Below are 14,336 nucleotides of genomic sequence, written 5' to 3'. Positions count from 1 at the left end.
GTTTCTGTATGGCTGCTGCAGGTTTCTTGGCTGGCTGCCAGACTTTCTTCATCTGTTTATGTTCAGGTTCCTTCTTAGTTGAACAGTCATGACCAATCTTAAGGCATGTTTGGCAGTATTTTGGTCTCCATTCGTACTCAATCTTTTGCTCCCATTCTTTACCATTATGTCCCAGAATTGTGATAGTTTCTTTGATAGGTTTAGTAATATCAACCTCAACTAACACTCGCGCATATGAGATTCTGAGTTTTCTAGCTGTGCATTCATCCGTAGTAATGGGTCGTCCCACAGCACTAGTTATCTTAGAGATGCTCTTGCTTCCCCATAAATGCAGAGGTAAATTCGGCAATGTAATCCAGATAGGAAGAACACGCAACAAATCAGAAGTTATCTCAAAATCAATAGACCAATATTTCAAGAACAATGGTTTACCATAGATGAAGTAAGGCCCTTGTTCCATCACCTGGCTTTGTTCCTCATGTGTCTTGATCCAGATTATAAAGTAACCAGTGTCATTGAAGTAGAGCTCCGGTAGGGATACAAAATTCCACGACTTCTCCATGAAATTCTTAACGGCGTGCATAGAGAGGGTTTCACCCCGCACGAAGAGAATGATTGCATTATCCCAATAGTTCACCTCCTCTGTGACATCGCACTCTTCAATTACAATCTTTTCTGCTCCATTGATGATTTCAGGTGCGACAAACTCAACAGCCATACCTCGATTTAGATTCCTATTTCCTTGCAAGATTTCCACCCAAGGTTTAGTAGCAATCTGTTCCTTTTCCGGCGATTTAGCCACCGCTGGGGTGGGTGTTTTCTTATTCTCCATCATCTTCTCAATGTTTTCCGTCTGATGTTCTGGTGGTACCTGTGGCACTGGCGTATCTGTAGTGCGTTCCGCTGTCCCTGGCTGCGCCACCACCGTGGATTTAGGGCGGCCGACGCGCCGCTTCGCTTTGGTCATCAACCCTAGCAGAGGAAGCAGAGCGAAAAATGTTGTTACTTATATCAAATTTTAATCGTTTTAAACTAAATTTTATATATTTTTTAATCTTAACAAAAATGCAAGGGAAGATAAGACAACAAATAAATTATATCAAAATTTATTATCATTTATATTATATTTTTACCAATGTCATTTATAATTTTCAGAATATTATATTTTCCGTATAAATTTGTGTGTATGTATTCATTTAAAAAATAATTAACTATTAAATAATTAAAAGAGAATTATTTATTAACATTGTAGCAAAATAATAAAATTATGTAACTTTCATGAATTAGAGGTTTTGAAGATTTTTTGAAATGAACTTATATTTAGTTAATGAGTAATCAAATTAATAGTACTTTATGGTATCTTTAATGAATATAAAAAAGCTAAAAAAAATTAATAGGAATATAATTTCTTTATTAATTTTTTAATAAGAATAAAAATGTTACATATTAAATTTTCAAGGAGTGGTGTATTTAATTATTGAGTTATAATACTATAAAAGTAAAAAATAATTTAACTATTTATTTCAAAATATTATAATACAAATAGTTAATTAATATTAGAAATTTTAAGTGATTGACACGTCAACATTAGTGTTATATTAGAGTGACACTTCATTGTTAGGTTTAGGGTTGTTGCAAAAGTTGTCATCATGACAACCTTGCATTTAGATTAAGTAGATTATACTCACTAATGAATTAATAATGGTCATTTATATATTAGTTGGGCTTACAAATAATGCAAGGTCCAATAACCAAACTAGATTAGTTAGTTTGTTACTTGTGTAACAAATAAGTTAACTAACTTAATCAATTAGATTTGAATTACACTTCAACACTATTTAAAAAAATTTGCAATATTGATTACATTGAACATGCTTCTCATTTTTTTGAATTTTTTAATATTGAGTGATTTGTTTAAAATATAAGCTACTTGATCATCAGTTTTGTAATATGTCAAAGTAATTTTGTTAATGTTTACTTGATCTCTAAACATTAGTTCTACTTATTTTGTTTTTCCTATATTCATCTCAACCAACATCAATTGAAGTCATATCCCTTGATAAACTGCATGAAATCGGAGAACTGCACAACTTGAACACATATCTTATTATGCTTCTTCTTTTCACTTTGTCTCCACATCAATCCGAGTCACAACAACCATTCAACTTATCCCTTTAGCATCCAAGTTTTGGAAATAAGATGCCATAATCTATTTGAACCGTAAGATATCTCATGATCCTCCTGATTGCGTGCATATGCGATAATTTAGGTTCCTACATAAATCTTTTCACCACACATGCACTGTGACATATATTTGGTATGGAATTGCAAGTATACCTCAAGCAACACGCCATTTGCTTATATACATTGTTATACATATTCTTTTCATCTTCATCTTTGCTTAATTTTTAATTTGCTTCCGTAGAAGTACTTGATGCATGTGTTGTACTTCATCTTATTAAATCTCTTTAGGATATCACTGATGTACTTCTTTTGATGAACCATAAGACCTTTCATAATTGTTGAAAATTCAATGTCAAAGAAGTAACTGGGACTTCATAAGTCACTTATATAAAATTCAATGTCCATGCTAAATATGAGATTCTCAATCTCATCACGATTACTTCCATGAGTAAATGAGGACACCTATCACACTACTTTTTATCAACATTTTACTTAGTACTCTTATTATATTTGAAAATTTCTTTATCCACCTCCCTATGGGGGTCACCCCAGTGAAAAACCCAATTTACCCCTGCTTCGGAAATGCATTTCCGAATTATTTTTTTCCTAAATTTTTCCAGACTTCGGAAGTGCATTTCCGAAAAAATCCTAAAAATTGGGATTTTGATTAATTCGGAGATGCATCTCCGAAAAAACAAAAAAAAAAATCTAAAAATCCCAAAAATTAATTTTAGGATATTAATTAATTCATATATCATAAATTTGATATAATTTATGAGTAATGAATAATAATAATTATATATTTTGATATAATTTATGAGTTATGAATAATAATTATTATATATTTCTATTTTGATTCATATTTTAAAATTTAAAATAATTTTAATTAAAAAAACTAAAATAATTCCACTTACAAAATGAGTTATAATTTTTATTTATATATTTATATATTTATAATAATTATTATGTATTTACAAAAAAATTTAAAAAAATGAGTGTTTTAATTTATATATTTATATATTTATATATTAATTATAATAATTATTATATATTTATATATTTATATAATAATTATGATATATTAATTATAAATATATTTATATAATAATTATAAAAATTAAAAAAATGAGTCTTTTAATTTATAATAATTATTATATATTTATATATTTATATATTAATTATTATATATTTATATATTATATATTTATATATTTCACTTACAAAATTAATAATTATTATTATGTATTTATATATTTCTATCCTGATTCATAATTAAAAATGAGATATAATTTTTTATTTAGTTTAAAAAAATTAAAAAAAGATTTTGTCTTAATTTTATTTAATGAATAAATTTGATATTTAATTCTATATAATTCAAAATTTACTTATGGAATTAAAATGTTTTTGATTTATATAAGTTAATAAAATAATTTTTAACTTTAAAATTGTTTAAGAAATTTTGATTCACCTTGATTTTATTGATTCACCTTCATTTTATTGATTCACCTTGATTTTATACCTATTAATTGTATTGATTCACCTTGATTATAATTTTTTTAATAATTATTGAATTCTTTCGGAAGTGTATATCTGAAACATTTCAAGACCAATTTGGTCTTGGATTATTTCGGATATGCATCTCCGAACACACCCCCCTCCCAAAATAAAAGGTGTTTTCGGAAGTGCATCTCCGAAAACTCAAAAAGGGGGTGTTTTCAGAAATGCATCTCCGAAAACACCTTTTTTTCGTGTTTTCGGAAGTGCATTTCCGAAGTAAGACAAATTTTAAAAAAAAAAGTGTTTCGGAAGTGCATTTCCGAATTGAGGGTATTTTGGGTTTTTCACCAGAGGTGACCAAGAAGATAGGGAGGTGGGTAAAGAAAAACTCATTATATTTATGGCTAACATTACATAGATTAGAACAATGTATAACAAGATTCAAGATATTGGGGAAATTTTCAATTCACCTAAAAAATCACTTTGACTAGAAAGTTCTACGATATATTGTTGGAAAAGTGACTATAAAGATAAGAGAGGATGAATTGTGGAGGTCTAGAAGACAACGTCCAAGTAAACATTCTTTGATAAATATAATTGTTTAAAACAATTTTGTAAATCAAACAAAAAATAGGTAGTGAAAAAAGTAAATAAAAAGACATTAGAGTAGAGGAATAATGAAAACACAACAAAAATAAATAAATATTGAAAATAAAAAAGACAATGGTTAAGAGAATCAAATCAGAGATTTATAAAGGTTCAGCCTAACCACTTGGCATATTTCTCTTCATAAGAATTTCTTCTTGAGAGTTCCCACTAAATATATGAGTTGTTCACATGTTATGCCCACAAACCTACCTACTTACAACAAAACATGAGTTTTACATTGGCTATCCTTCAAACTAAATACGAGATTTTGTGTCAGGCTAATCTTGAAACGGGGCAGGAGCTTTTATACCAGGTTAAGCTCACAAACCAAACAAAAATTTTGACGGACATTCTCACGAATCAAATGAGACATTTTACACATGGATAATCTCATGAACCCAATTAGAGCTTTTATTGGCTTATCTTACAAAACAAATAACAACTTATCACAAGAGATATTATACAAGAGACAAGTCTTCTTGTGTAAATTATAATAATACCCTAATACCAAAACACACACACAAAATTTCACTGATATTTTTAACTCTTAAACCATTAAGAAAATTTAGTGAAAAGGAAAGAAAAGAGAGAGGAGAGAGTATAGAGTGAGAAAGTATATAGAAATATAGTTTCTAGAGTGTTTTGAAAGTGAGTAGACAACTTTTACTTATAGATAAAAAATTTGGCGCAAAATATAAAAAGATCCATGAACCTTTAAAAGTCATAATCGATTAAGCCATGTGTTAATTGATTATGAGCTTCAAAAATACGAAAATCCTAATTCTCAAAAAGGAAAACCTACAGCGGATAATGTCTTAATCGATTAGGGGTGTCCTTATTCGATTGAGAGTCTTTATTCGACTAAGAATCAATGATGTTTTTAAACATTTAAGAAGCTTATATACAATATTTAATCGATTAGAATCCTTACCCAATCGAATGGTTAAGGACTTTAGTCGATTAGATAGTGTATATAAGCTTCTTAAATATTTAGGAACATCTTTGATCAATATCACAAGCAACTTGATGGTTCCTCTATAGGCCTTAAGGTGTTTTAGTAGAACTAAAAATTTAAAACTCTTTTACGGGGGTATGTGTGCATTGCTATAATAATTAAATAATTACTCTGATCACTCAGACACATACTAGAAGAGCTTTCACATTTTCTCTATTTTACATTTGAGCACTTAGTGTCTGAAGCTGCCATCCGGTGCAGGGAGTTTCCTGGTAATTAAAAGGAAGAAGAAAAGTCACTTTCAGAACTAATAGTGCTCTCATAGCTCCCCAAAACACCTAAATTTAAGTTTTTGTAGTTAACAAAATTATTTGTTCGTTCATCATTTCCTTTTCATACAAGTACATCGTAAACAACTCTCATGTTAAAGGCCTCTACCTTCCTACTATTCTCGTTTAAATACCTAATTATCACCAAAACGGGAAAAGGGGGATAAAATGTAACATACTTGTACTTAAAATGGGGGGTTAAGGGCTTGAGCCTTAGAAAACTGGAAAATTAGTATTCTACGCGCTTGAGGAATTCTTAGGTAAATTCATAAATCTTGATAGAAAAAGATAAGAGAAAGTTGTAATGGCGGGAACTAAACTCCTTTTTATAGGGATCGAAAATCCAGCCTTATGGATAATCAACAACCTCTTACTAGGCACCCCAACAGATGAAAAAGATTCCCTAAGTCTTTGACACGTGTAAGAGATTAACATATTTAATATTGTATGTGCACCTCAATTGACGTTTGGGGTTTTACCTCAACAAAAATTTGGGATTCAACTTATTGGCATGTGGAGGTTTATCTATACCACAATTAAGGGACTTGTCCATAAGTACACTTGGGGGACTCTTCCCAAGTACACATGAGGTACTCGTCCCAAGAATGCTTAAGTGACTCATCTTAATGAGAGGAGAAGATTAAACTAAATCATTTACAGACCCTCATGCTTGAGGGTCTGTGTATTGGTATATTTGTAAAGAGCTCACAATAGGTGGTGCAAAGGTTTCCTAAGGAAATGAGACATAATATGTCACCCAACAAGCTTCATAGTCGCTCGTTTATAGAAATGTACGCCCATTTCCTAATTATATTGCATGTTGCTTGAATTACTCGCTCATTTATGGAAACATAGGGAATAACGTGTCTCTATCCGTAACAGTATGGAAGAGGAAGACAAAAGAGGGAAGCCACATTCTCTTGAATAACAAGGGAAGTAGCTATCCATACTCCACGCTCCTGAGAGAAAGAAATATTGTTAGGCTTTGTTTGGATTGATGGAATCGGATGGAGCGGAGCGGAATGGAATGGAATAAAATGATATTCCGTTGTTTGGATAATTTAAAAACGGATGGAGCGGAGCGGAAAGGAGTGGTATGGATTCCATTCCATTCCATCACTTACCACCATATTCCTTCCCCTCCGATTTGGGCGGAATGAATAATTTGTCTTATTCCGTTATAAAATTTCCAAACAATGGAATGGTATATTTGTTTCGCTCCGTTCCACTCCGCTCCATCCCATTCCGCTCCATTCCATTCCGCTCCGTTCATTTCATGATATCCAAACATACCCTAAGATTCGGACCCAAGAGATTCCTATAAATACATCAGCTGTGAGGTTGAAAGGGACATTCAACTCTCTCACAAGAGATTCGGACCCAAGAGATTCCTGCGTGAGTTTGTTCTAACACCCCAAAAATCAACTAACAACCCTATACAATAAAGGGTTATCACTCGTTGTACTTTTAGCAAATACAAAAACTAGTGTTGATTTAGTTTTTTTACTTAATTTCAAAAAATACTAAAACTTAATACCAAAAAAATTGTTATTGAAATTATTGTTTTTGTTTTAAAGCTATTACACCACAAACAATGAACATTGGCCTTATTCTTAAAACTACTATGACCACCACCTACAACCACTACGTCTACCTCCGACCACCGGATACCACCACTCACCACTGATCATCCCCAACCACCACTCTGACCACATATAATCATTATTTTGACCACCACCGAACACCAATACAACCCTGCTTTTACTATCGCCAACTACCATCAACTACTTTCAAACACCACCTATGATCACTAGTTTATCCATTTATAATCTCTAATATAATCATCACTATCGCCTACAATTCTAATCATTAGTCAACAAATTCAATTATCACCAATTTGACAATTAACAGTCACAACTCATAAACAAATAAATAAATAAATTGGATGAAAAAGTTGGAGCATTGAATGCTCTCTTTAAATTTTGGTGCACTTTTAGTTTATGATATTTACTTATTTTAAGACTCATTTATTTCTAAAATTTTAGCTCATAAATTTTAGAGATCTTTAAATTTATACTTCAATTTTAAAAATCACCTAAATTGACTGCTCTAATAAAAGGTGGTTTTCAAAATGAATTCCTCTTCTATATATTTTTTTTCTTTCAGAATAAGTCTATTAATCAATGGTTACATACATAAGTAAAACACCGCACGCCTTTCAAACCAAAACTTAGGTCAACTACCTCGACATGAACACGTTAAGTAATGCATGGTTGATTTGTAGATGCTTGTACTAACCAATGATAATAATAGAAAAAAACAATTATACAGCATTGAAGCTTAAACCATTTTTTTTTTATTTTTGGCATTAATACAATGATTTTCTAGCGAAATAGATTATCATAATTTGGAATCAACATAATATGTTGCTTTAATAGTAGAGGTAAGGGAAGAATGGTGGAAAGGTTTAAAATCAGAGTTAATTTTTCAGACGTTTTATGGACAAAAAAGAGAGATTACTTTTTTAGTTTATTTTATTTCATCTTTTCTTTATAAAAAACTGTCAATTGAATCAAATCAAATTGAAAGTTGCAACTCGGGTTATTGTTAACGTAAAAAATAAAAACCACTCAAATTGAACATATCTTTCTATATATGGACAAATAGTGAGATTCTCTCAATTTTAACTAAGTTAAAAGTTTTTTATTTTCACTGTAATTGATGATGAGTTTCTGATTTTTTTTTTTTTTAAAAAAACAATCACGTTTTCTAATAAAATTCCTCAAATAATCACTTTTAGTTCATACAACTAGTTAGATACTCGTGCTTCCGCACGGTTAAATTTATTTAATATTGTATAAAATTTAATTAAATACGTATAAATTAAAAATGAATGGTTTAATTATAAATGAAAAATGATCATATAAATTCAATTATATTAAATAATCATATAAAAAATACTATAAGATGGAGATAATAAAAATGAAATATTAACATTTAAAAATAAAAATTATCTCTCAATTAATAGTAATTGTTGAGTAAAATAAAATAGCTACTATGTTGATAATGACCCGTGAAATAAAAAAATTATTTGATGCGATATAAAATATATTTAAAAATAAATGTAACATAAACAATAATCATGGAAATTTAATTGTATTAAATAATAATAAGAAATCGTGAGATGGAGAAAAATTAAAAATAAAGATATTGTCTCTCAAATAAAGACAATGATGATTAAAATAAAATAGACATTATGTTGATAGTGACCCGTGAGATAATAAATAAATAGAGAAAAAAATTAAAATAAAAGTAAGAAAGTGTGAAAAAAAAGTGAGAGAATTTGAAATTTTAATTAAGATAGAGAAAATGTGTAATGATCGATTAAAAAATTAAATATTGAGTTGATAGTGACCCGTGAAATAATTAAATATTTTTGCGGATAATAATTAAATGATCGGTTATTAATATTTTTTGTGATAATAGATAAATGTAGAAAACTTAAAATGAAAGTAAGAAAGTATGGAAAAATGAAATGTGAAAAAAATTGAAATTTTAAGATTAAAATTTAAAAATAGATTATTAATATTTTTTGTGATAATAAATAAATTAAGAAAAATTAAAATGAAAGTAAGAAAGTGTGGGAAAATGAAATGTAAAAGAAATTTGAAATTTTAAGTAAGAGAGAGAAGATGTGTGTTTGGGAGAAAAAATTGAATCATAAACATGCAATTGACACTTGGCAAAAAAATTGATTTTCATTGGACAATAGAAAAGTGGTTGGGTGATTTTGTTAGTTACTATTTTATCCAATTTGTAGTGTAATGTTTTTTAGTGGAAAGGGTAATTTTGACAGTTTGGTCAATTTCTTAGTAATAAATAGATAGTAGACTAATCATTCAAAATTTGATCTCTGGTCGCAAATCAAACTATTCTAGTTCATATTATAAGCTTCAACTTTTTTTTTTATCACATTATAAGCTTCAACTTAAAAACTAGTATTGAGGTTTTTTTTTATCGTAACTTATTCAGTTATTTTAATTATACAAAAAAATCTTATCATTGATCATGTCGATTGGATTCAATCAAACCAACCTAATCTTCATTAATATGATTTGGATTTCATAAAAATAAATTGTAAAATCAATCCAAATCAAAATTATTATTTTAAATTAGCTCAAATTTATATTGTAGGGTCATGTTAATAGTGCCCCTAGTCACTGATTATACATTCCAAAATTGTAAAATCAATCCAAATCAAAATTATTATTTTAAATTAGCTCAAATTTATATTGTAGGGTCATGCTAATAGTGCCCCTAGTCACTGATTATACATTCTAAATAAAAAAAATATTTTAGATTCAATGCATAATACATGAATACACACAATATTTTTTTAAAAATTTAATTATTTATGTTTTCAATGCATTGAATACATATATTTTAGATAAAAAAAACTTATTTTTTTAATCTATTAAATAATGTTCAAGTTACCTTTTTAATCTATTAACAAGTGTCCGGGGGCGGATTAGTATTACCTATTTTTTATGATCATAAACCTAAAACTACCAAAATACATGCCGTGAGCATTTCATGTTTAGATTAGATTCCTAATTGAAAACCAGTTTTTCAATATTTGAATGCATTCATTACATATCTGGATTTTTTTATAAGCACTATTGAACGTGGAAGTTAAGTTTAGCCAAATACTATCCTCCAATCTCCTGACAGATCCACCAGAAAGGGGTCCAACTTTTACATTCTACAGAGATAAATGCAGGCAGTAGAAAGGTGGGTGAACCTGGTAACATAACCCCAAATGTTAACAAGTAATAGCGTCCAGAAAACTCAATATTGCATAGAACTTATCGGCTCACGGTGCAGTGCATGTGTGTTACCAGTGCATTTGGCTTGGGATTCAAACTCGACTAAGGAAGTCGACTTGCCTTACCTAAGTTACGAATGATAAAAACTTGCTATAAAAATGACGGCAATATATATGATTTTAACATTTGGAGATACTCATTCATCAGAAAATAAATAACAGGGGACACAAGAAAGTCTATAATATAGTCTTTGAGAACTTCTAATCAAGAAAACTGAGCTAAGCAGCTACATAAATTAATAAAAACAAAATTTGATTGCATATAGTTATTCCTTGAGTTTTTTATCATTTCTGGTTTTCTTTCTATATTCTCTATTCTCGAACGGATAATGCTTCTTTATTAATAGGTTACACATTGCTGCTTTGACAGCTTCAGCTGCTGCCAAAAAAGCATTACCGTCAACAGATGTGGTTCCTTGTAATGTTTCTAGCAGCTTTTCTCCCCCAGGAATCTTATCGTCTTCCAGAACAACTGGCTCTTGCTCAACATCAATACCAGAAATTACTACGACACGAGCCAAAGACGGATAATCATAACCAGGTAAACTAGAGACACCTGTAACCATCCACAATTCCTTCGTAGGAGGGCTGTTTGCCAAGCAGGTAGGGATAAAGGTTTCTCCTGCAATAGAAACAACCTGCAGTATTGCCACTCACATAAATTTCTGCCTTTAGAAACAAATGTTTTTCAAACCAATAGACTCTTCAGAATGAATTATAAGCAAAATTTGATCATATTGCATTTATTAAGAGATATTATCATTAAAAAGGAGAAAAGTTGTAGACATTTGCTAATATTTCATTCCAAAAAAATGAGTTATTATTGCTCATATTTCATTCGGGGAGGAGTATTTTCATTCCAAAGGATTTGCAACAGCAAACAGCAGCCAAGAATAATAGACACCTAGAGATAAATGAGACTAACTAAATTGGAATTAACGATAAAAAAGTCCAAGATCATTTCAATCAAGTGTTTTCAGAGACAATACCTTGGCAAAAGAAAGTGTTTGGGCAGAAACTTTGTAACTCAACAATACAACTCCACGCAAGCTACAGTGATATAAAATAAACTAGTTAATAAACCATACTAAGTTCTCCTGAAGAGAAATATGACAGAATACGATAGCGAGAGACTTGCCTCTGAATTGCCACCGCAACAAGCAAACCATCCAGGGTGGTACATAAATCAGTAACAGCATTGTCATGCTCCTCAGCATTACCATTAGACTCTAGAAGCCCTGCCTTTGGAAACAGAAGATGAAGAATGCTAAAGTGAATATCAAGTGTGACAGAAAGAGGTATTACTCGAATTTATTTTATAGTAACAATTAACTAGTCCAGTAATAATTTCCAAAAAGCATTAACAATAAAGTGAAAAAAGAAGATATACAAACTATTTGAGCAGCTAAGAAATATAAATATACCTTAATTGCAACCTCACAAGTATCCAAGAGTGCTCCAGAGGAGATATCCCACAATCGTACCTGCAGAAGGAAATAAATGTTACTCTCACTTTAAAACAGAATTATAGGAAAAGAAAACAGGATGCACGAGTCATCAAGAAATGTTTAAGGAATCACTAACTGTGGAATCGCCACTGCCAGATAGAAGAAGACTACCAGGGCTTTCCTGAGCTGGAACAAAGGCAAGGCAGGAAACAAACCTGCAAATAAATATTGGCTACGTATAAAAACACCAAATTGAAAGACAAATTTCACTTATCTTAATAAAAAAGTGTGAGATTCACTTATTAGAAACAAATTGCAATCAAATGCCAAACAACAACAATCAAACCTTATCCCACTAAGTATAGTCAGCTACATGGATCAAATTCCGGCATAATGTTCTATCTAATACCATGCTTCTATCCTATTCGCTAATCTCGAGATCTTTCTCAATAGTTTTTCGTATAGTTTTTTTGGTCCCTCTCTACCTCTAATTGTTTGACTCCTCTCCATCTGAACTGCTCTCTTTGCAAGCAAATGTCAAAATAAAATTATAATTGAGAATTCAAGTTGAATTGAAGAAGTATCTTAATATCTAAGTATTGGCATCCGACACTCATACAAAAACCACACGTCAGACACTCCATTCCGGTGTGACGGTGCCATAATATAAAAATACTTTTTTCCTAGCTCCTACACGTTCAAGACACAGCTTGGACATGACTCCAATACAGAGTAAACACTTCATTTAGGTAAACATGAAAAGTGACAGGTTTGGTCCCAACATTTTCACTAAACAAAAGGGTTCAAATAGTACAAAATCTCTTTGTAATTTTTTGCGAGACTCATTGCCATATGGAAAATGTAATACTTAACAAGTTCTTTTGATATAATGATGAATATATAAATCATGGTTCTCAATTTATATCATTTATTAATTACTACATATAGATGCATGCATATATAAGATTAATAAAAGCAACTCTTACTCTGTATGACCAAGACAAAAACTCTGAATCTCGTGAGCTCCATTTAAGAGATTCTTGGGGAAATTAGTAACCTGTAATACGAAATGAACATAATTACAAACACAAACAAAAGAAAAAACAGAATCAAATCACAAACGACTACTCATTATATCAATCAAAATCGTAGCTTACACGAATTTTGAAATCCCTATCAGCACTAATAATAAACCGATTATCTGGCGAAAACTCCTGCAAAAACCGCAAATTTAAAACAAAATAACAAGTTAAACAAAACATGAACAAACATAAGTAGCTACTAACCAAGCTAGTGATTATGCTACAATAATGCGACAGAAGCGCCGTTGGTGTTGGTTTCTTATCCTGCGAAGTTTGGTTAAGATCCACAACCCAAACGAGACCGAATTTATCAGCAAAACACACGTGCAATCCGTCATTGCTTATAGCAACAGCAGTAACTCTCTTCTCCGACGACACGGTGGAAACGCACTGCCACGATTGCGTCGACCAAATTTTTAGGGTTTTATCATCACCGGCGGATACGAACAGTTTTCCTTTCGCTCCGAATCGAATGGCTCTGATATTGTCTTTATGAGAGGTTTGTTCACCGGAGACGGAGTCGTCGAGTAGAGAAACTGCAGAATTGCCACTGTAGGCATGGTGAGAATGACTGAATGGATGACAATATGGAGATGGGAAAAGGTAAGCTTACAGGAGGTTGAAGACGCGGAGCTCCGGTCCGACTGCTACGGCGACGGAGTGGCCGTCTGGGTGGACGGCGATGAGTGCCGGTGCTACTTCGGTGTCTTTTCTGGTGTCTGCGGCAACTTCTTCGTCCATTGTGATTTCAAATTCAGTTTTAGGGTTTGCCGCTTCACTTCGATGCTCCGAGTATTAGGCTTCTCCGTGCTCTCGTTTGTTAAAGTATTACCTTAGTCAGTCACTGTAAAAAAATTGTTACCATGGAAAACAAAAAAATTCAAAATAAATGTCATTTTATATTAGGTCAAGTATTTTTCATCTTTTTCAAAAGAGAAACTCATACGGCACCTCTTATATCACTTAAGCATGGTGTATGTTTCCAATAATGTTTTTGGTGTTTTCGTATATGTACTTTCAGAAGATTTTTTTTATATTTGCGTGAAAATATTCCGTAGATGCAGATACGGAACACGCCGTAGGTATATCTTCGGAATAAACCCGTAACTATTAAACCAGAAAAACAACATTTGTAATGAGAAAAACAACTTTCATTGATTAAAATCGGCATTACATTGATAATTCTAACAGAAAATTGAATATTACATCTAAGAAATTACAACAGTCAAAACAATTTCATCTGATTCATGCATCATTTGAATGACATCAATTTTGTTTTCCACTTCATCCCACCAACATTCCATTTTT

At 31.1% G+C, this 14,336-nt stretch overlaps 1 protein-coding gene across 1 annotated transcript; it reads right to left on the bottom strand.

The window, feature by feature from the left end:
• Positions 1 to 10,703: 10,703 nt before the first annotated feature.
• Positions 10,704 to 13,876, bottom strand: LOC131612480 (uncharacterized). Its single transcript, XM_058884272.1, has 9 exons — positions 13,642 to 13,876; positions 13,233 to 13,578; positions 13,104 to 13,160; positions 12,933 to 13,003; positions 12,083 to 12,161; positions 11,923 to 11,982; positions 11,637 to 11,740; positions 11,488 to 11,548; positions 10,704 to 11,136 (listed from the first exon to the last, which is right to left on the bottom strand). The coding sequence occupies exons 1-9, from the start codon at positions 13,767 to 13,769 to the stop codon at positions 10,765 to 10,767; spliced, it is 1,278 nt and encodes a 425-aa protein (XP_058740255.1). The 5' UTR covers positions 13,770 to 13,876; the 3' UTR covers positions 10,704 to 10,764.
• Between the last annotated feature and the right edge of the window lie 460 nt (positions 13,877 to 14,336).

This window comes from Vicia villosa, linkage group LG6, assembly GCF_029867415.1.
Source record: "Vicia villosa cultivar HV-30 ecotype Madison, WI linkage group LG6, Vvil1.0, whole genome shotgun sequence".
Classification (NCBI taxonomy): domain Eukaryota; kingdom Viridiplantae; phylum Streptophyta; class Magnoliopsida; order Fabales; family Fabaceae; genus Vicia; species Vicia villosa.
The sequence above is the reverse complement of the archived record's forward strand: the minus strand, read 5'-3'. Positions and strand labels throughout refer to the sequence as shown.